At 45.5% G+C, this 24319-nt stretch overlaps 1 protein-coding gene across 1 annotated transcript in view; it reads right to left on the bottom strand.

Annotated features, from left to right (window-relative positions):
* Window positions 1-24319, bottom strand: part of UNC5A (unc-5 netrin receptor A) — a 554915-nt gene that overhangs the window by 86801 nt on the left and 443795 nt on the right. Inside the window, 3 exon segments of the mRNA XM_044277435.1 lie at window positions 16338-16613; window positions 23267-23452; window positions 23649-23659. Coding sequence (XP_044133370.1) covers window positions 16338-16613; window positions 23267-23452; window positions 23649-23659 — 473 coding nt within the window.

The following is a 24319-nucleotide window of genomic DNA, read 5'->3' as shown; positions in this document are numbered from 1 at the left end:
GGCGGCAAGATGTATGGGACACTTCCCCAGATCTAGACACAGCGGGACCACAGCACGCGGATCAGCAACTCATGGTCAATCTCTTTAATCTAAGAATATGCGTCTCAACGCGTTTCGGAGAAGACATAAAATCCCCTTCATCAGGAGCAATTACAAAACAGGTATGAGTAGGACACATATTTATAAAAACAAACATGAATTGAAATTCCCACCCGAATGACATCACTTCCGGTTTCTGGGAAAACAGGAAGTGGTGCGTTCCACTGTGGAACGCATATTTCATATTAAAATATAAGTGGTGGCTGTACATAAAGTGATTCCATTTCATACATAATACGTTTGTAGGAGGGCGAAAGAAAGCGGCATTTACTGTAAGGCAGAGAGACCCGGAAGTACAATGAATTACGGTTGGGACCCGGTGAAATGCACAAATGGAACGCATGAAGGCCCATGCGCTCCAATGGAACGCACCGGGTCTCGTGCGCTCCAAAAGCGGAGAAACAGGACGGCATCCTGGTGGGGACACACACAGGTGGAAGCGGACCCGAGCACTACTTGTGTTCAGGGAAGTGGGGCATTATAATGAATGGATGGGATTAAATATACTTAAAAGCGCATCTAAATATAGAATGCACATCTATATATAAAGAAAGGGGTAAAGTGAATCGGGGGTCAAATATATCTCATATTTAAAAAAGACCCCGAAGGGTAACTCCAAAGACAAAAATATATAACAGTGCCTGAATAATGTTGGAAGATAAACACGGTCATAATAATAAGGGAATGAATGATAAATAATATAACAGTGCCTGAATACGATTAAAAGATTAAACTAATGATAATAATAAATAAATGAACGGATAATAAGTTATACGCGACCTAATACGCAGGGTCCAACAGGGACATGTTAAGAGCTACCCATCCTTACTGAGAGTTATGCCCCTTGAGTGGATCCCAAAATCATACCAGACATTATGTAGAAAAGAAATGTTTTGGATTTTCAAACTCAAATACTCTCACCCCTTTTGGTCTTGACGAATCACTTGAACATATGAACTACTAAGGATACTAATCTGTTGATTGTTTTGATTAGTTTATCATATAGTCTATTGGGATATACAGTATATGTATGTCTTAATGGATTATTAGTGTTTTTTAATTCCTTTGACAACGCACATACCCTTATGATAAGTACAGATACAGACATCTGATCATGCGCTTAGATACTGTTATTTTATGGTATTTTATTCCAGTTCACTCTATTTTTAGTCTGACATTTGCACATATCTGTTTTATTAGTCGGAGTAGCTTCTTACCATGTCCCTGTTGGACCTTGCATACTAGGTCGCGTATAACTTATTATATATTCATTTATTTATTAAATATTATGATTATTTTTATCTTTTAATCATATTCAGGCACTGTTATATTATTTGTCATTCGTTCATTCCCTTATTATTATGACTGTGTTTATCTTCCAACATTATTCAGGCACTGTTATATATTTTTATATACTTTTACATTTTGGGTTTGTCTTTGGAGTTACCCTTCGGGGTCTTTTTTAAATGTGAAATATATTTGACCGCCAACTTACTTTACCCCTTTCTTTACATATAGATGCACATTCTATATTTAGATGCGATTTTAAGTATATTTAATCCCCTCCATTCATTATAATGCCCCACTCCCCTGAACACAAGTAGCGCTCAGGTCCGCTTCCACCTGTGTGTGTCCCCACCAGGATGCCATCCTGTTTCTCCGCTTTTAGAGCGTATGAGACCCGGTGCATTCCATTGGAGCTCATGCGCATGGGCCTTCATGCGTTCCATTTGTGCGTTTCACCGGGTCCCAAACGGAATTCATTGTACTTCCGGGTCTCCATGCCTTCCAGTAAATGCTGCTTTCTTTCTTTTGCAGATGTCCATACATGTCTGGCCTTTTGAATCCTACAAATGTATTATGTATGAATTGGAATCATTTTATGTACAGCCACCACTAATATTTTAATATGCAATATGCGTTCCACAGTGGAACGCACCACTTCCTGTTTGCCCGGAAACCGGAAGTTATGTCATTTGGGCGGGAATTTCAATTCATGTTTGTTTTTATATATATGTGTCCTACTCATACCTGTTTTGTAATTGCTCCTGATGAAGGGGATTTTATGTCTTCCCCGAAACGCGTTGAGCCGCATATTCTTAGATTAAAGAGATTGACCATGAGTTGCTGATCCGTGTGCTGTTTGCCATCCTTATCGCACCACTGGAGAGCTGACTACAATCTCCACTATACTACAGGTGATCCCGGCCCGGGGGGATTTTATCCTGGTGGCAACCTGCCCAGTGAAGTAAGTTAAAGGGAGTTATACTCTGGAATTGCTTTTAATCAGATTTTAATTGTGTACCTTTACTACCACCATTATTGCATCTCTTTTCGGGGATTTAATACTCCACCCGATTTAGCGTGCACCCTATCCTTTGGGTCACCACAAAGTCTTCTCCTCTGTGTGCTTGAAAGTGGTGCTGTCTCTCCGTCTTTGTTGTTGGCTAGTTGATAGGTGCCCTTTGCGATGCCTTTCTCCTGACTACCAATTTATAACACTCGTCTGATTACCAAGTGCATAGCTCTTGCTAGCACTACCTCCAGCTGCCTTCTTCACCACCTTGTTACTCTTTGTCTTTTTCTCACTTGCTTCTATAGCCTCTGACGCCCTGGGTTTAACAGTACTTATGGGTTTTCATAGACACAAGTAACAATTGTTAACCTCCTCCTCTCTTTTTTCCTCTTCTACGTGTCCAATGTAGGGAAATAGTGAGGGCAAGTATAGGGAATAGGCCTCCAACTAGGGACAGGTACCGTGTAGGGTTCGCTCCATATCGGGGAGGTTGCTCTGTCTCTGCTAGGCAGTTAATGTATTAGCCCCCCTCCTATTTATCAACTATGAGGAAATTAGAATTAGGGTCACTACTGTGTAGCTGCTCTTGACACGCATAACCAGAGAACCAGTCTTCAATGTCCTTTGCCACTGCATTTTGAGGATATTTTCTAATCACACACCTGATGTTGTACCTTACTAATATTGTGACCAGTCTGAAGGTGGTAAGACTGGACCTCATGTTATGACCGGGACAACATTTGGGTGTGTTGATATTGATTCAGTCTTTCTGACTTGCTCACTGTTTTTGGTGTTTGTGTTTTATTTATTCATTGTTTTATGGCATATCTAGTAAAAATTACATTTTAGACTATTAGGATTCCTGGTCCACACAGTATTTGTTGAATGTCTGTTTGATATAAAGATTTATGTTAAGCAAATAATAATATGTAAAATATAACAATTTGTAATATGTTTGCATCTGCATTAGAGGCTCCATTAGTAACCTCTGTTATGAAAAGAAAAAAATCCTGCCTGAACCCGATCGGATCCCATTATTAGGTTAGGTTCGGCTCTGTCTGCTTCAGTTATGCGCCAAATCCGGCACTTCAATTATTTTCATTGTTCTGCTCTCATATTGGAGCAGAAAAACAGAAACAAGAAATGCTGATATGACAGAGCACAGAGCTGCATTGCTGGTACCCCTAGTGATCATCTGTAATTTTAAGGAGAACTTGCCAATGTTCAGTTTCTGTGCAACAGGGGAAATGAAGCATTACATGGTGCCCAGTGAAATTATCGGATTGTTGCTGCTGTTGCCTCTGGCTAATTGATTCCAGTTATAACTATACGACTCAACTTTATTAAAAAGGACCTTTCATGTATTTTTTTGTTTAAAGGGGTTCTCTGGGTATTAAAAAAAAAAATAATAATACTTTATTATACAGTAAATACAGGTGAAACGTAAAAAATTAGAATATCATGCAAAAGTTCATTTATTTCAGTAATGCTACTTAAAATTGAAATATTTTGAAAAGGTTCAATATTCTAGGTTCAAAGTGTCACACCCTAGTCAGCTAATTAATCCATACCCCCTGAGTAAAGGGTACCTGAGATTTTGACTTTGGGGTTTTATAAGCTATAAGTCATAATCATCCAAATTATAACAAATAAAGGCTTGAAATATCTCGCTTTGCATTTAATGAGTCTATCTCATATGTTAGTTTCACCTTTTAAGTTCCATTACTGAAATAAATGAACTTTGCACAATATTCTAATTTTTCGAGTTTCACCTGTATATTCCCAAATACCTTTTATTAGTTATAATTAGAGTTGAGCGAACACCTGGATGTTCGGGTTCGAGAAGTTCGGCCGAACATCCCGGAAATGTTCGGGTTCGGGATCCGAACCCGATCCGAACTTCGTCCCGAACCCGAACCCCATTGAAGTCAATGGGGACCCGAACTTTTCGGCACTAAAAAGGCTGTAAAACAGCCCAGGAAAGAGCTAGAGGGCTGCAAAAGGCAGCAACATGTAGGTAAATCCCCTGCAAACAAATGTGGATAGGGAAATGAATTAAAATAAAAATTAAATAAATAAAAATTAACCAAAATCAATTGGAGAGAGGTTCCATAGCAGAGAATCTGGCTTCCCGTCACCCACCACTGGAACAGTCCATTCTCAGATATTTAGGCCCCGGCACCCAGGCAGAGGAGAGAGGTCCCGTAACAGAGAATCTGTCTTCATGTCAGCAGAGAATTAGTCTGCATGTCATAGCAGAGAATGAGGCTTCACGTCAGCCACCACTGCAACAGTCCATTGGCATATATTTAGGCCCAGCACACACACAGGCAGAGGAGAGAGGTCCCGTAACAGAGAATCTGGCTTCATGTCAGCAGAGAATCAGTCTGCATGTCATAGCAGAGAATCAGGCTTCACGTCAGCCACCACTGCAACAGTCCATTGTCATAAATTTAGGCCCAGCACCCAGGCAGAGGAGAGAGGTCCCGTAACAGAGAATCTGGCTTCATGTCAGCAGAGAATCAGTCTTCATATCATAGCAGAGAATCAGGCTTCACGTCACCCACCACTGTAAGAGTCAATTTTCATAAATTTAGGCCCAGAACCCAGGCAGAGGAGAAAGGTCCCGTAACAGACAATCTGGCTTCATGTCAGCAGAGAATCAGTCTTCATATCATAGCAGAGAATCAGGCTTCACGTCACCCACCACTGTAAGAGTCAATTTTCATAAATTTAGGCCCAGAACCCAGGCAGAGGAGAAAGGTCCCGTAACAGACAATCTGGCTTCATGTCAGCAGAGAATCAGTCTTCATATCATAGCAGAGAATCAGGCTTCACGTCACCCACCACTGTAAGAGTCAATTTTCATAAATTTAGGCCCAGAACCCAGGCAGAGGAGAAAGGTCCCGTAACAGACAATCTGGCTTCATGTCAGCAGAGAATCAGTCTTCATATCATAGCAGAGAATCAGGCTTCACGTCACCCACCACTGTAAGAGTCAATTTTCATAAATTTAGGCCCAGAACCCAGGCAGAGGAGAAAGGTCCCGTAACAGACAATCTGGCTTCATGTCAGCAGAGAATCAGTCTTCATATCATAGCAGAGAATCAGGCTTCACGTCACCCACCACTGTAAGAGTCAATTTTCATAAATTTAGGCCCAGAACCCAGGCAGAGGAGAAAGGTCCCGTAACAGACAATCTGGCTTCATGTCAGCAGAGAATCAGTCTTCATATCATAGCAGAGAATCAGGCTTCACGTCACCCACCACTGTAAGAGTCAATTTTCATAAATTTAGGCCCAGAACCCAGGCAGAGGAGAAAGGTCCCGTAACAGACAATCTGGCTTCATGTCAGCAGAGAATCAGTCTTCATATCATAGCAGAGAATCAGGCTTCACGTCACCCACCACTGTAAGAGTCAATTTTCATAAATTTAGGCCCAGAACCCAGGTAGAGGAGAAAGGTCCCGTAACAGACAATCTGGCTTCATGACAGCAGAGAATCAGTCTGCATGTCATAGCAGAGAATCAGGCTTCACGTCAGCCACCACTGCAACAGTCCATTGTCATAAATTTAGGCCCAGCACCCAGGCAGAGGAGAGAGGTCCCGTAAAAGAGGATCTGGCTTCATGTCAGCAGAGAATCAGTCTGCATGTCATAGCAGAGAATCAGGCTTCACGTCAGCCACCACTGCAACAGTCCATTGTCATAAATTTAGGCCCAGCACCCAGGCAGAGGAGAGAGGTCCCGTAACAGAGGATCTGGCTTCATGTCAGCAGAGAATCAGTCTGCATGTCATAGCAGAGAATCAGGCTTCACGTCAGCCACCACTGCAACAGTCCATTGTCATAAATTTAGGCCCAGCACCCAGGCAGAGGAGAGAGGTCCCGTAACAGACAATCTGGCTTCATGTCAGCAGAGAATTAGTCTGCATGTCATAGCAGAGAATCAGGCTTCATGTCAGCCACCACTGCAACAGTCCATTGGCATATATTTAGGCCTAGCACACAGGCAGAGGAGAGGTTCATTCAACTTTGGGTAGCATCGCAATATAATGGTAAAATGAAAATAAAAATAGGATTGAATGAGGAAGTGCCCTGGAGTCCAATAATATATGGTTATGGGGAGGTAGTTAATGTCTAATCTGGACAAGGGACGGACAGGTCCTGTGGGATCCATGCCTGGTTCATTTTTATGAACGTCAGCTTGTCCACATTGGCTGTAGACAGGCGGCTGCGTTTGTCTGTAATGACGCCCCCTGCCGTGCTGAATACACGTTCAGACAAAACGCTGGCTGCCGGGCAGGCCAGCACCTCCAAGGCATAAAAGGCTAGCTCTGGCCACGTGGACAATTTAGAGACCCAGAAGTTGAATGGGGCCGAACCATCAGTCAGTACGTGGAGGGGTGTGCACACGTACTGTTCCACCATGTTAGTGAAATGTTGCCTCCTGCTAACACGTTGCGTATCAGGTGGTGGTGCAGTTAGCTGTGGCGTGTTGACAAAAGTTTTCCACATCTCTGCCATGCTAACCCTGCCCTCAGAGGAGCTGGCCGTGACACAGCTGCCTTGGCGACCTCTTGCTCCTCCTCTGCCTTGGCCTTGGGCTTCCACTTGTTCCCCTGTGACATTTGGGAATGCTCTCAGTAGCGCGTCTACCAACGTGCGCTTGTACTCGCGCATCTTCCTATCACGCTCCAGTGCAGGAAGTAAGGTGGGCACATTGTCTTTGTAGCGTGGATCCAGCAGGGTGGCAACCCAGTAGTCCGCACAGGTTAAAATGTGGGCAACTCTGCTGTCGTTGCGCAGGCACTGCAGCATGTAGTCGCTCATGTGTGCCAGGCTGCCCAGGGGTAAGGACAAGCTGTCCTCTGTGGGAGGCGTATCGTCATCGTCCTGCCTTTCCCCCCAGCCACGCACCAGTGATGGACCCGAGCTGCGTTGGGTGCCACCCCGCTGTGACCATGCTTCATCCTCATCCTCCTCCTCCACCTCCTCCTCATCCTCGTCCTCCTCGTCCTCCAGTAGTGGGCCCTGGCTGGCCACATTTGTACCTGGCCTCTGCTGTTGCAAAAAACCTCCCTCTGAGTCACTTCGAAGAGACTGGCCTGAAAGTGCTAAAAATGACCCCTCTTCCTCATCCTCCTCCTCCTCCTCCTGGGCCACCTCCTGTTCCATCATCGCCCTAAGTGTTTTCTCAAGGAGACATAGAAGTGGTATTGTAACGCTGATAACGGTGTCATCGCCACTGGCCATGTTGGTGGAGTACTCGAAACAGCGCAACAGGGCACACAGGTCTCGCATGGAGGCCCAGTCATTGGTGGTGAAGTGGTGCTGTTCTGTAGTGCGACTGACCCGTGCGTGCTGCAGCTGAAACTCCACTATGGCCTGCTGCTGCTCGCACAGTCTGTCCAGCATGTGCAAGGTGGAGTTCCACCTGGTGGGCACGTCGCATATGAGGCGGTGAGCGGGAAGGCCGAAGTTACGCTGTAGCGCAGACAGGCGAGCAGCGGCAGGATGTGAACGCCGGAAGCGCGAACAGACGGCCCGCACTTTATGCAGCAGCTCTGACATGTCGGGGTAGTTGTGAATGAACTTCTGCACCACCAAATTCAGCACATGCGCCAAGCAAGGGATGTGCGTCAAATTGGCTAGTCCCAGAGCTGCAACGAGATTTCGCCCATTATCACACACCACCAGGCCGGGCTTGAGGCTCACCGGCAGCAACCACTCGTCGGTCTGTTGTTCAATACCCCGCCACAACTCCTGTGCGGTGTGGGGCCTGTCCCCCAAACATATGAGTTTCAGAATGGCCTGCTGACGTTTACCCCGGGCTGTGCTGAAGTTGGTGGTGAAGGTGTGTGGCTGACTGGATGAGCAGGTGGAAGAAGAGGAGGAGGAAGCCGAGAAGGAGGAGGTGGCAACAGGAGGCAAAGAATGTTGCCCTGCGATCCTTGGCGGCGGCAGGACGTGCGCCAAACAGCTCTCCGCCTGGGGCCCAGCTGCCACTACATTTACCCAGTGTGCAGTTAGGGAGATATAGCGTCCCTGGCCGTGCTTACTGGTCCACGTATCTGTGGTTAGGTGGACCTTGCTACAGATGGCGTTGCGCAGTGCACACTTGATTTTATCGGATACTTGGTTGTGCAGGGAAGGCACGGCTCTCTTGGAGAAGTAGTGCCGGCTGGGAACAACATACTGTGGGACAGCAAGCGACATGAGCTGTTTGAAGCTGTCTGTGTCCACCAGCCTAAATGACAGCATTTCATAGGCCAGTAGTTTAGAAATGCTGGCATTCAGGGCCAGGGATCGAGGGTGGCTAGGTGGGAATTTACGCTTTCTATCAAATGTTTGTGAGATGGAGAGCTGAACGCTGGCGTGTGACATGGTTGAGACGCTTGGTGACGGAGGTGGTGGTGGTGGTGTTGGTGGTACATCCCCTGTTTGCTGGGCGGCAGGTGCCAACGTTCCTCCAGAGGCGGAGGAAGAGGCCGAGGCGGCAGCAGCAGAATAGGCCGAGGCGGCAGCAGCAGAAGAGGTAGCAGGGGGAGCCTGAGTGACTTCCTTGGTTTTAAGGTGTTTACTCCACTGCAGTTCATGCTTTGCATGCAGGTGCCTGGTCATGCAGGTTGTGCTCAGGTTCAGAACGTTAATGCCTCGCTTCAGGCTCTGATGGCACAGCGTGCAAACCACTCGGGTCTTGTCGTCAGCACATTGTTTGAAGAAGTGCCATGCCAGGGAACTCCTTGAAGCTGCCTTTGGGGTGCTCGGTCCCAGATGGCGGCGGTCAGTAGCAGGCGGAGTCTCTTGGCGGCGGGTGTTCTGCTTTTGCCCACTGCTCCCTCTTTTGCTACGCTGTTGGCTCGGTCTCACCACTGCCTCTTCCTCCGAACTGTGAAAGTCAGTGGCACGACCTTCATTCCATGTGGGGTCTAGGACCTCATCGTCCCCTGCATCGTCTTCCACCCAGTCTTGATCCCTGACCTCCTGTTCAGTCTGCACACTGCAGAAAGACGCAGCAGTTGGCACCTGTGTTTCGTCATCATCAGAGACATGCTGAGGTGGTATTCCCATGTCCTCATCATCAGGAAACATAAGTGGTTGTGCGTCAGTGCATTCTATGTCTTTCACCGCTGGGGAAGGGCTAGGTGGATGCCCTTGGGAAACCCTGCCAGCGGAGTCTTCAAACAGCATAAGAGACTGCTGCATAACTTGAGGCTGAGACAGTTTCCCTGGTATGCATGGGGGTGATGTGACAGACTGATGGGGTTGGTTTTCAGGCGCCATCTGTGCGCTTTCTGCAGAAGACTGGGTGGGAGATAATGTGAACGTGCTGGATCCACTGTCGGCCACCCAATTGACTAATGCCTGTACCTGCTCAGGCCTTACCATCCTTAGAACGGCATTGGGCCCCACCATATATCGCTGTAAATTCTGGCGGCTACTGGGACCTGAGGTAGTTGGTACACTAGGACGTGTGGATGTGGCAGAACGGCCACGTCCTCTCCCAGCACCAGAGGGTCCACTAACACCACCACGACCATGTCCACGTCCGCGTCCCTTACTAGATGTTTTTCTCATTGTTATGGTTCACCACAACAACAAATATATTATTTGGCCCAATGTATTGTATTCAAATTCAGCGGGATATAAATTTGAGGCCTAGTATTTAGGCGCTGGGTGACCGGTATGGATTTAGTGACAGAATTAGACTTGGAAATGCACAGAAGCGTGTGTGTGAAGTTATTCTGAATGACCCAATGTGCACCTTGAATATTATATACCCTTTTTGGGATAGATTTCAAATAGCTCTGATATAGCAGGAACCACTAAATTATGAAATTGCTAAATTGGGAATTGTACTTCAACCCAGAACAAAAAATGTGCTTTGACGGACACTAAATATCTTGCCCAGCAACAACAGTACAGCGGTAACGAGAGATTTAGAGGGATTTAAATTTGAGGCCTAGTATTTAGGCGCTGGGTGACAGGTATGGGTTTAGTGACAGAATTAGACTTGGAAATACACAGTAGCGGGTGTGTGTGAAGTTATTCTGAATGACCCTATGTGCACCTTCAATATTATATACCCTTTTAGGGATAGATTTCAAATAGCTCTGATATAGCAGAAACCACTAAATTATGAAATTGCTAAATTGGGAATTGTACTTCAACCCAGAACAAAAAATGTGCTTTGACGGACACTAAATATCTTGCCCAGCAACAACAGTACAGCGGTGGGTAACGAGAGATTTAGAGGGATTTAAATTTGAGGCCTAGTATTTAGGCGCTGGGTCACCGGTATGGATTTAGTGACAGAATTAGACTTGGAAATGCACAGAAGCGTGTGTGTGAAGTTATTCTGAATGACCCAATGTGCACCTTCAATATTATATACCCTTTTAGGGATAGATTTCAAATAGCTCTGATATAGCAGAAACCACTAAATTATGAAATTGCTAAATTGGGAATTGTACTTCAACCCAGAACAAAAAATGTGCTTTGACGGACACTAAATATCTTGCCCAGCAACAACAGTACAGCGGTAACGAGAGATTTAGAGGGATTTAAATTTGAGGCCTAGTATTTAGGCGCTGGGTGACAGGTATGGGTTTAGTGACAGAATTAGACTTGGAAATACACAGTAGCGGGTGTGTGTGAAGTTATTCTGAATGACCCAATGTGCACCTTCAATATTATATACCCTTTTTGGGATAGATTTCAAATAGCTCTGATATAGCAGGAACCACTAAATTATGAAATTGCTAAATTGGGAATTGTACTTCAACCCAGAACAAAAAATGTGCTTTGACGGACACTAAATATCTTGCCCAGCAACAACAGTACAGCGGTAACGAGAGATTTAGCGGGATATAAATTTGAGGCCTAGTATTTAGGCGCTGGGTCACCGGTATGGATTTAGTGACAGAATTAGACTTGGAAATGCACAGAAGCGTGTGTGTGAAGTTATTCTGAATGACCCTATGTGCACCTTCAATATTATATACCCTTTTAGGGATAGATTTCAAATAGCTCTGATATAGCAGAAACCACTAAATTATGAAATTGCTAAATTGGGAATTGTACTTCAACCCAGAACAAAAAATGTGCTTTGACGGACACTAACTATCTTGCCCAGCAACAACAGTACAGCGGTGGGTAACGAGAGATTTAGAGGGATTTAAATTTGAGGCCTAGTATTTAGGCGCTGGGTCACCGGTATGGATTTAGTGACAGAATTAGACTTGGAAATGCACAGTAGCGGGTGTGTGTGAAGTTATTCTGAATGACCCAATGTGCACCTTCAATATTATATACCCTTTTAGGGATAGATTCCAAATAGCTCTGATATAGCAGGAACCACTAAATTATGAAATTGCTAAATTGGGAATTGTACTTCAACCCAGAACAAAAAATGTGCTTTGACGGACACTAAATATCTTGCCCAGCAACAACAGTACAGCGGTAACGAGAGATTTAGAGGGATTTAAATTTGAGGCCTAGTATTTAGGCGCTGGGTGACAGGTATGGGTTTAGTGACAGAATTAGACTTGGAAATACACAGTAGCGGGTGTGTGTGAAGTTATTCTGAATGACCCAATGTGCACCTTCAATATTATATACCCTTTTAGGGATAGATTCCAAATAGCTCTGATATAGCAGGAACCACTAAATTATGAAATTGCTAAATTGGGAATTGTACTTCAACCCAGAACAAAAAATGTGCTTTGACGGACACTAAATATCTTGCCCAGCAACAACAGTACAGCGGTAACGAGAGATTTAGAGGGATTTAAATTTGAGGCCTAGTATTTAGGCGCTGGGTGACAGGTATGGGTTTAGTGACAGAATTAGACTTGGAAATACACAGTAGCGGGTGTGTGTGAAGTTATTCTGAATGACCCAATGTGCACCTTCAATATTATATACCCTTTTTGGGATAGATTTCAAATAGCTCTGATATAGCAGGAACCACTAAATTATGAAATTGCTAAATTGGGAATTGTATTTCAACCCAGAACAAGAAATGTGCTTGAACGGACACTAAATAACTCGCCCAGCTACAGCACTAGGGACAGATTTAGCTGGATATAAATTTGAGGCCTAGTATTTAGGCGCTGGGTGACCGGTATGGATTTAGTGACAGAATTAGACTGGGATATGGCCAAAAAATAAACAGACTATTGCTGGTTAAATGCACTTGGTGTGACAGCTTCACCCTGATGTAGGCTTTAGCCAAAAAACAACCACACCATTGAGGGTTAAATGCACTTGGTGACAGGCGCAGCTTGCCCCTGATTTTGTATATGGCCAAAAAATGAACAGACTATTGCTGGTTAAATGCACTTGGTGTGACAGCTTCACCCTGATGTAGGCTTTAGCCAAAAAACAACCACACCATTGAGGGTTAAATGCACTTGGTGACAGGCGCAGCTTGCCCCTGATTTTGTATATGGCCAAAAAATGAACAGACTATTGCTGGTTAAATGCACTTGGTGTCACAGCTTCACCCTGATGTAGGCTTTAGCCAAAAAACAACCACACCATTGAGGGTTAAATGCACTTGGTGACAGGCGCAGCTTGCCCCTGATTTTGTATATGGCCAAAAAATGAACAGACTATTGCTGGTTAAATGCACTTGGTGTGACAGCTTCACCCTGATGTAGGCTTTAGCCAAAAAACAACCACACCATTGAGGGTTAAATGCACTTGGTCGCAGCTTGTGCTGGCGCACCACAAGACACAAAATGGCCGCCGATCACCCCAGAAAAATGAGACTGACAAACGGTCTGTGCAGCCTAAAAACAGTGAGCAATTGAGGATCAGCAGCTCAATGATCCACAGCTGCAGATCGATCAGTTAATCAAGTCCTTTGGAGGAGTTAATCTGCCTAATCTCGCCCTACTGTCGCAGCCGCAACCTCTCCCTACGCTAATCAGAGCAGAGTGACGGGCGGCGCTATGTGACTCCAGCTTAAATAGAGGCTGGGTCACATGGTGCTCTGGCCAATCACAGCCATGCCAATAGTAGGCATGGCTGTGATGGCCTCTTGGGGCAAGTAGTATGACGCTTGTTGATTGGCTGCTTTGCAGCCTTTCAAAAAGCGCCAAGAAAGCGTCACAAAAGCGCCAAGAAAGCGACGAACACCGAACCCGAACCCGGACTTTTACGAAAATGTCCGGGTTCGGGTCCGTGTCACGGACACCCCAAAATTCGGTACGAACCCGAACTATACAGTTCGAGTTCGCTCATCCCTAGTTATAATGGCTCATTTTGTTTAGGGAGCAATGATTAGGGGAAACAAAAAGTTACTTCACAACACTGAGGTAAAAACCTGCCTCATTCTCCTCTCTGCTCTGCTTGTCAAGGATTATGACCCTGATGAATACAGTTTAATTATATTTAGCTGAATCTTTGTGGGAATGGAGCTCATGAGGAGACATGAAGTACAGAGAGAAAGGACAGAGTGTAGTAACGTGGGGCTGTGGTGATGGAGACTGCATACAAGAACTGCTGCTCATTAGCCACATCTGCTCATGAACTACATTCCTACAGAGATTCAGCTAAAGATCTTGTGACATGCCCAAGGCAGACCTCTGGGAAGTCATGCAAACAGGACACAGGCAGAAACAGACCAGGGACCAACAGAGTAATTTATTACACATGTAATTAAAGAACATGACAGTACAATTTAGTTTAGGCAATAGTAGTAGCACTACCACAGAACCAAGTGTATCGGCATACCAGAGGCAAAATTCAGAGGAAGGAGAGCCAGTGAGCCCCGTTCTTCACAGAACCCCAGGTGGTGGGGATGAACTGGGCAGAGAGCTCATTGGTCGCACAAACAGGAAGGTCCTGGTACACTTGGTCCCTACCTGCAAAGAACCACGCAGGTGCAAGCACTAGCGGAACAGACAACAGAACTGGAACCCAAGAAAACACAGGACATGGAACAGACAACAAGACTAACGGGAACCAGCACAGAAGCAGATACCCAAGATCAGACAAGGCACGGACAAGGATAACAGCAACATCACAGGACAGGTACAGAAGATCAGACAAGGCAACAGCAACAATGCATTAACAGGCAACACCAAAAACAAGGGCAGATGACAAAACCCCCTGGATCAACAGTAAGGGGCAACACCCAGTAAGGCACAAGACAGACTGAACCTCCTGGATGAGCAGCAAGGTGCAACACCCAGCAAAGCAGAAGCTAAACTGACCTCAAGCCCCACAGTTCACAGGTAAAAATAGCTACATAATGAGGGCACCTGATAAGCCACAACCAGGAACAGACCAGGGAAACTAAACCCCATCAAAGCCAGGAGTACAAGTGTCAGTTTACACCAGACACAGAATGTTTCAGCCAGCACGCCCAAACGACAACCAGCATACACAGGAGTCAGCCTGCAGCCAGTATGTGAGGGAGCCTGCAGCCAGCCTAGACGGCACTAGAGACAGGAATTGCACAGAGATGCAGATACGGGAAGTACACACATTCACGGGCAAAGTTCACACAAGACACCGCAGCCAGCACACAGCCCCAAGCAACCAGCATACACAGGTGTTAGCCTGCAGCCAGTACACGAGAGGGCATGCAGCCAGCCTACACGGCCACAACTGTCACAGTGAACCGCACCATGACAGATCTTATCATCTGTATTCAGGATCATAATACCTGACAAGTAGAGAGGAGGATGAGGCAGCTCTATAGATATGTGTTGTGAAGTAACTTGTCATCCTGTGTGATTAGGATAGGTTTTGTTTGTACTAATAGGACGGCACACATTTTATTTCCCCTGATGATTGCTCCCTAGACAAAACAAGCAATTATAATTAATGTAAGGTATTTTGGAATATATTTATAATGAAGTAATATTTAAGTATTTTCATTTTTTAATTCCCAGAGAACCCCTTTAAGTGCCTTTACTTGAGGGGCATGCTTCGCTGATGCTGCCATCATAGTTTTTTTTCCAATACCCCTCGCTTGCTGCGCTGTGCCCCCCTGCAGTTTTTACACCCAGTATGTTAATACTGATCGTCAGTACAGGGAGGAGGGGATGCCAGGGATTCACAGTCAGTTTCTCCTTCTTCCTGGGTGTGCTGAAGACCAATCACAGCAGAGAGCGTCACAGCCAGGGAGAAGGTGAGCAGTTTTTTCTCCCTGGCTGTGATGCACTCCTCTGTGATTGGACCACGGCACAGTTGGGAGAAGGACATTCCCAATGAGAAATCCTGGCATCTCCTCCTCCCTGTAGCGGTACTCAGTATTAACATACTGGGCGTGAAAACTACATTGGAGCTCAGTGGGGAAAGCAAGGGGTATTTGCAAGGACATTAATGGCATATGACTAGGATATGCTATCAATGTCAGATTGGTATGGGTCCTACCTCCGGGACCCTCTCCTATGTGTGGCCTGCCTTCGCTCAATTCTATGAGAGCTCCAAAAATAGCCAATCACTTGCTTGGCTATTTCCAGTGGTTCTGTAGTAGTAAATGGAGAGGTGGCCGTGCTGGTGTGGCTTTCTCTCCATTCACCTCTTCTAAAATTAGCCTATATAAACACAATATAGGAGTTTTCTCATCCAGGTCCAGCACCTGTGGCCAACAACCTTGGCAAAGTGCCTGGAAATATCAGCCAGGGCAGCTGCAGAAGGGGAAATGAAGCATTACAAGGTGATTGTTCAGAAGAATACCCATTCATGTAAAGAAAAGATTGTTCCAGAACAGGAGCTGCTCACAAATAAGGGCTTTCTGTTGTGGCTCATAGAAGTGTTCTGAGCAGGGATGATGTCCATATGCCCTAATAGAAATATAGAGAGTGATTGTCTTCCTGAGTCAACTCCTTTAAATATTTTTTAACATTTTATTTTTATCATTGATATGATATTTCTATACTATTCAATACATTATATGAAAAGACATAAAGATGAAAGTACCAGTATTTGGAATCTTAAGACGTCCTCCTAAAAAGTTGAATGTACCATATGCCATATTACTTGAACCACGTGGCAGGGTGCGGAAATAGTTTTGGGTGGATAGTCTTGGTAATGTGTGACTATGCTCCCTTGGTAAACCTGGACCCATAGGTGGCAGAAGATGTCCATTGGTTAACTGGAATTTGTTACCACCATCTTGTCGTAGGCACAAGGATCCCTGATAGGTCATTGTTGCTGTACTGAGATCAGGCTGAATAGTTAGTAGGTGAGCTTGGCCTAAAGGAAAAAGAAATGTAAAAAATGTTTAGTTCCCAAAAATGTGATTAAATATGCCAGTGTTGAACATTTAGTGATTAACCTGTACATAAATAATTAGCCATTTATTGATCTGACATTTAGATTCAAACCGCCTATATACTTAAAAAGAAAGTTAATGTGAAGTCTTTGAGGAAAGATTTGTGTATGCAAATGACCACTTTAGTGGTGAAGACTTTGCATAATTGCTGTTGCACTACTTTTATGAAATACAATGATAATTACTATGATAATTTCTAGTTGCAGCATAACAGTATGAATATATTAAAATAAATCTCCAGACTTTTTTTGAATCAGGATCCATCAACCTATGCTTAAAATCTTACTTATCCAGGAACTTACTATGTGTAACAATTGCATTTGGCATCCGCCAGCGCGCAGTGCATCTTGCTATGTACCTCAGTCGAACTGCACACAAGGCTCCAGACCCGCTTTCCTACACTGTAGTAGGCGGCGGCCGCACGCGTCCTGTTTCTTTAAGGGTTAGTGCACACCCCTGATTCCCCCTTCTCTCCAATCCCGGCCAGGCACCACCTTTATAATGGTATTTCCCCCTTTCTGTGATGTCTGAGCAATATTGTAGTTTTCTACAGCGAAGGTTCCAGCTCGTTGTTCCTGTGTTGTTATCCTGCTTCCGACCTTAGCCTGTATCCTGACCTCATCTCTGCCTGATTCTCCTGTACCTCGCTGCTCTAAATTATTCGGATTGTCGACCACGCCTCTGTCTGCTGGTCAGCTTATTGCACCTGCTGCACCTGAGCTTTTCAGCTCTGCTTAATCATTAACTCAGCTCTGATTTATCAGACTCTGATGATGCGCTTCTTCCATCCAGCGACAGCTCGCTCCACCTGCCTGTATCCCCAGCTGATTTCACCAGGGCATTATGCTCGGCCAGCTGTAATTTAGCCAGGACCATTCTTGCGGTAGCGACCTGGTGTCTCCCCTACAGCTAGGACCAGCTTCTGCATCCTGTAGCGTTACATAAAATACATGTCTGCCAATTCAGGCCTGTTAGCAAAATTCATATTTTACAGTTTGCTCAGGCCATGGACCTCGCTGGCAAGTCCAAGCCTGTGGTGCAAGATTTATACCAAGAGCTACAACGCCAGAGTGAACGCCAAGATGTCCTGCTGTGGTGTCTGAACACGCTCCTGCCGTACCATAAGTCCCAGCAACTCCTGCAAATCCTGTTGCGTCGTATTCACACCATGGCATAACTGCTGTCCAGCTGCCTTTGCCTCCACGCTACAGTGGCGATCCGAAAGCCTGCAGAGGCTTCCTGAATCAATGCCTGATCCACTTTGAGCTACATGGACACAAGTTCCAGTCTGACCGAGCGAACGTAACTTTCATAGTCTCTCAGCTCTCTGGAGAATCTCTAGCCTGGGCTAATCCTATATGGGAGCGAAGCGGACCTGAGACTGCAAACCTCCAGACCTTTATAACTGACTTCCGTATGGTGCTTGAGGAACCAGGTTGTGCCTCGTCTGCAGACTCTGCGCTCCTTCGTCTGCCTCAAGGCACAATGACAGTGGGACAATGCGCAATTCAGTTCCATACTCTGTCCGCAGAACTGTCCTGGAATGATAAAGCCCAACAAGCCATATTCTGTGAGGGTCTTAGTGACCGTATTGAAGATGAACTTGCAGGAAGGGACCTTCTTGTCTCTCTGGACGCTTTGGTCACATTGGTCACATGTATTGACATGCGATTTTGAGAACGTTTCTCTCAAGCCGCAAGGGCGAGGCGGACATCTAGACTTGCACCTGTCTTCCAGAGGACTGTTCAGACTCCTGCTGCGGTTCCGCCTAAACAGCCTATGCAGGTTGAACGCCTGAAGCGCTCCGAACAGGAGCGCCAGCAGCGACGAGCAGAAAAATTGGGCCTCTACTGTGGCGGAAAGGGTCACGTTATTCGTACCTGTCCCCAGAAGGCGGAAAATGTCTGTGCGTAGGCTCTATGGGAGAAGTGACCCTAGGTAAAAGAGACAATTCTCCTAAACTTCTTGTTCCTGTAGTCTTGTCCTCTAGGAAAATCAGTATATCTGTACCTGCCTTCCTGGATTCTGGACCAGCTGGAAATTTTGTTAATCAAGCCCTGGTGACCCAGTGCCAGTTATCCACTACTCATCTGGTGAAGCCTCTGGTGGCAACTATTGTAAATGGACAACCCCTGCCCAGACCTATTCAGTTCATCACTGCTCCTGTTAAACTCCAAGTTGGGGGGCTACATTCTGTAGAAATATCTTTCTATCCCCGTCTTAAACTGGCGTATGGAGGATATTCTCCGCTGTGGTCCTCAGTGCCATACTTCCTGTCTGTGGTTCACCCAACGTCTCCTCATCCGGTCCCTAAGAAACTGTGAGGTCTGCCTCTGCAATATGTGGCATATGAGGACGTTTTCTGTAAGAAGAGGGCTGAGACCTTACCACCTCATCGGTCCTATGACTGCCCGATCGATCTTCTACCTGGTACTTCTCCACCTCGCGGAAGGGTTTATCAATTATCTCTGCCTGAGACTCAGGCTATGGCGAGTATGTTAAGGAAAACCTCAAGAAGGGATGTATCCGAAAGTCTACCTCTCCGGCGGGAGCCGGTTTATTCTTCGTGGCCAATAAAGACTGGTCACTTTGTCCGTACATAGATTATTGTGGGCTGAACAAGATCACGGTCAAGAACAAGTACCCACTGCCTCTGATTTCTGAACTGTTCGACTGTATCCAAGGGGCCCAGATATTTTCTAAGTTGGATCTACGTGGTGCGTATAACCTGATCCGAATCCGTGAAGGCGACGAGTGGGAGACGGCGTTCAATACCCGTGATGGCCACTATGAGTACCTGGTCATGCCGTTCGGCCTATGCAATGCTCCTGCAGTTTTTCAAGTATTTGTGATCGATATCTTCCAGGACCTGTTGTAAAACTGTGCAGTGGTGTATCTCGATGATATTCTCATCTATTCCTCTGACTTGACCACTCACCAGAAGCAAGTGCGACTGGTTTTGCAGCGATTAAGGGAGAATGGTCTGTACGCTAAGCTCGAAAAGTGTGTCTTTGAGCAGTCCATCTTACTCTTCCTGGGATACATTGTTTCCTGCTCTGGTATGAAAAATGGACCTCAACAAGGTCTCAGCCGTCCTGAACTGGCCTCGTCCTCAAGGTCTCCGTGCCATTCAAAGGTTCCTGGGGTTTGCCAACTTCTATAGACAGTTCATCTCAAATCTTCCCTCACAGCTCCTATTTCTGCTCTGACGAAGAAAGTGGTGGATGCAAAGAAGTGGACCCCTAAAGCTGAGTCTGCTTTCCTGCGTCTCAAAGACTGCTTTGCCGCTTCTCCTGTTCTCCGTCATCCGGATACCTCCAAACAGTTCTTCCTTGAAGTGGATGCTTCCTCTATTGGAGCAGGTGCCATCCTGCTACAGAAGAACTCCAAAGGGAGATTTGTTTCGTGTGGTTTCTTCTCCAAGCTCTTCTCTTCTGCGGAAAAAAAACTATTTAATCAGCGATAGAGAGCTGCTGGCTATCAAGATGGCCTTGGATAAATGGAGATAGATTCTGGAGGGGGCTCTGCATCCTGTGGTGATATACACTGACCACAAGAATCTGACATATCTTCAGTCTGCACAGCGTCTAAATCTTTCCGTTCTTGCGACCCAGCGGATCAGATTAAAGAACCTCAACATATCATAGAACCGTCTTGTCTGGTTTCTGTGTCGCCAGTCCATGTGAGATATTCCTCCGGAGAAGATCTTCCTTCTGCAGGCCAAAAGGAGGAAAATTCTTTCTTTGGGACATTTCTCCACGTATGCTGGTCACCCCAGGGTGCGTAAGACCCTTGATTTGCTGTCCCATCACTATTGGTGGCCGACCCTACCCAAAGATGTCCAGGAGTTTGTGTCTGCTTGTATCTCCTGTGCCCACAACAAGGCTTCCCGAATTAAACCCACAGGCTTGCTACTACTATTACCCATTCCTGAAGTCCCCTGGCAGCACATCGCTATGGACTTTATCACAGATCTCCCATCCTCTGCTGGCTGTTCTGTAATCTGGGTAGTGGTAGACAGATTTTCCAAGATGGCACATTTTATTCTGCTGCCTGGATTTCCTTCTGTTAATCGATTGGCCTGTCTATTTATTGAACACATCTTCCGCCTTCATGGTCTGCCTCTGCACATTGTGTCTGATCGCGGTGTACAATTCACTTCCAAATTCTGGCGAGCGCTCTGTGGGATACTTGAGGTCAAGTTGGATTTCTCTTCTGGTCTCTCTTTCTTTGCCAGATTAAATTTTCTTCTGCATTTCCGACCGGCTGATAAAAATTTAAAGGCTGATGCATTTTTCCGTTCTTGCGACCCAGCGGATCAGATTAAAGAACCTCAACATATCATAGAACCGTCTTGTCTGGTTTCTGTGTCGCCAGTCCATGTGAGAGATATTCCTCCGGAGAAGATCTTCCTTCTGCAGGCCAGTATAATGGGCAAGTTGAACGAATTAACCAGATATTGGAGAACTACCTACGTCACTTTGCCTCTGCTCAGCATGATGACTGGGTTCGGCTCCTGCCTTGGGCAGAATTCTCTTACAACAGCCATTCCGGAGAATCTACAGGCTCTTCTCCCTTCTATATAGTATATGGACTTCATTCCCGTGCTCCTTTACCCCTGTCTGCATCTTCTGAGGTACCAGCTGCTAATTCTTTGTTTAGAGACTTCCTCAGCATCTGGAGACAGACTAAGGACTCTATCTCTCAGGCAGTTACCCGTATGAAGAAGAATACAGATACTAGATGTAGACCACCCCCTCAGTTCTCTCCTGGCGACAAAGTCTGGCTTTCCTTCCAAAACATCCACATGAAGGTACCCTGTTACAAATTTGCTCCCAGGTTTCTGGGCCTGTTTGAGATCCTAGAGCGCATCAACCTTGTTTCCTACAAACTCCGGTTGCCTCCTACCCTCCGCATTCCAAACTCTTTCCATGTATCTCTCCTGAAAGCATTGGTCCTCAACTCCTTTTCCAGACCCCCCTCCACCACTACTTCAGTTCCTACTGGCGAAGAATCTGAATTTGAAGTACAGAACATCTTCAATTTCAAGGTAGTTGGTGGCAAGAAGTACTTCCTTGTAAACTGGAATAATTATGGTCCTGAGGAACGTTCCTGGGAGCCGGAGGAATATGTACATGCTCTGAATCTTCTCAAAAGATTTTTTTCAGCACATCAGGACCAAAAAGAAGGGGCGTGAGAGGGGGGATACTGTAAGAATGGCAGTTGGCAGCCGCCATTGTGCAGTGCATCTTGCTATGTACCTCAGTCGAACTGCACACAAGGCTCCACCTCTCCGCTGCAGGCTCCGGACCTGCTTTCCTGCACTGTAGAAGGCGGCGACAGCTTCAGTTGCACCTTGTAGGAGCCGCACACATCCTGTTTCTTTAAGGGCTAGTGCACCTTCCTGATCCCGCCTCCTCTCCAATCCCAGCCAGGCACCGCCTTTATAATTGTGCTTCCCCTTCCTGTGATGCCTGAGCAATATTGTAGTTTTCTACAGAGAAGGTTCTAGCTCGTTGTTCTTGTGTTGTTATCCTGCTTCCGACCATAGCCTGTATCCTGACCTCATCTCTGCCTGATCCTCCTGTACCTCGCTGCTCTAAAGTATATGATTCGGATTGTCGACCACGCCTCTGTCTGCTGTTCAGCTTATTACACCTGCTGCACTTGAGCTATTCAACTCTGCTAACAGCTCCAGCTCTGCTTAATAACCAACTCAGCTCTGCTTCATCTGACTCTACTGCTGTGTTTCTTCCATCCAGCGACAGCTCGCTCCACCTGCCTGCATCCCCAGTGCTTGCACCGGGGTGTTCTGGCCTGCTCGGCCAGCTGCCACTTAGCCGGGACCATTCTTGCGGTAGCGACCTGGTGTCTCCCCTGCAGCTAAGACCAGCTTCTGCATCCTGGAGTGAGATAACAGGTGAAGACCAGGGGAACACTTAGATTCTGCTCCCAAGTTTGGCCCAAAGCCAAAACGGTACACTATGCAGAGGGTCATGGAGGGTCTTCCTAGCACCATTCTTTAGTTCTCTACACCAGCGATTATTAAACAGTGTCCAGTTGTGTAGCGTGAGTGTAGCTAGTGGAGCATGTGCCAACGAGCTACTCTCTCCCTCACTCTGAAGCCTAATTCAGGCATGCAGTGTGAAGGACCACCCCTCTGTCTTCTGTCTATACTAAAAGGAAGACAGACAAGCCCTAGCAACGGTCTTTTAAGGGAGCATTTGAAAGGGACAGAGGACATTAATGAAATCTGTTATTATAAGGTATTTACAGATCTTTTGACAATCATTGACAGACTAACTCAGGTATACATGCCTAGCTCTAATAAAGTAGCAAATAAAAAAGTTACCCTTTAATGGAAGAGTCCAAGTAATTCTAATTGAGAAAGCAAGTTAGATGACTAGCAAAATATCTTCAAGAGAAAATACAAGTCCAGTTATACCATGATTTGGATGAATGAAAAGCTTTACAAACATACATATGTAGAAAAAATTATGTCATGATTCTAACCATAGCCAAATTAAGCCACTTGTATCTATTGTAGAAAAGTTTTTGCTGTTAATGTTCTTACCTGCTTTGCCAGGCTTGAGGCTAACAGGCTGGAAAGCAGCTGTTAGGATGGAGGAGTCAGCCACATCAGCATCAAGGCCTTCCTTCCTGCGCCAGCACACTAGTATTACCGCTAGTAAGAGTACTAGGAACACCGCCACAGCTACTACTCCAACATACAGGGCCACATCCTCAGGGGCGCCTACCGCTGCAGCACCCAAAGAAAGAAAAATAAGCTCAAATGAATAATTGGGTTTGAAATAACATAAATAAGTGTATTAACTTGCCACTCATAGTCTTAGTTCACGTCTATACTTTGGGGGAATCTTTTATATTATTCATTTTAAGTTTAACTCATTGCATACTTTGATCAGATGTACATGAAAATCACTGTAGAACGGTACAAATATTTTATCTATCTATTTATATTAAGCAAAGCATTCAAAGCGGAATTTAGTCAAAAGTTTAGGAAAACTTAAATTCACAACAAATTTTATTTTTCTTGTGCATTGTAGTAATAAATTAGGTTTTCCCAAAATGGCGGCTGCACTAGTGACAGTGTTTCTGACAATGATTAATAGAAGAATATTGGAGAGGGAGAGTGCAGGGACAGTCTTAATTATTCCTACATTTACTTATTCCTACAAAAAACATAAACTAAGATATGTAATTCAATACCAATAAGATGGAAACCTATATCATGCAGTCTGCACCCCTTAGGGGTGTCAGATCTTAATGATGACCATTCTCAGCTTTTGCTGGCTTTACTTCTTCCAAATCATCCTTCAAAGTCTCCATGTCCTAGAAAAGTCAGATAGATGTGGAAAGAGGAGGAGCTGGATGTTCCTGATGACATATTCTCATTGATATTAGATTATGTGGAAGAAGGAGGAAAAGTAGATGGTAGAAGAAGGGCTCCCACCTGTAGGGATGGAGAGCACTGGGGTTGGAGAAGTGTTTATGCCAGAGATGATTGGTATGCAGTGTTTAGTGTCAAGCTGCAGGAGATTGCAGGCTAGAACAATAATACGCATATTGTGCCCCCACCTAACCAGCCAAGCCGATACCAGCAACA

This window comes from Bufo gargarizans, chromosome 2 (genome assembly GCF_014858855.1).
Source record: "Bufo gargarizans isolate SCDJY-AF-19 chromosome 2, ASM1485885v1, whole genome shotgun sequence".
Classification (NCBI taxonomy): Eukaryota; Metazoa; Chordata; class Amphibia; order Anura; family Bufonidae; genus Bufo; species Bufo gargarizans.
Note: the sequence above shows the minus strand (reverse complement) of the source record. Positions and strands in the feature narration are given on the sequence as shown.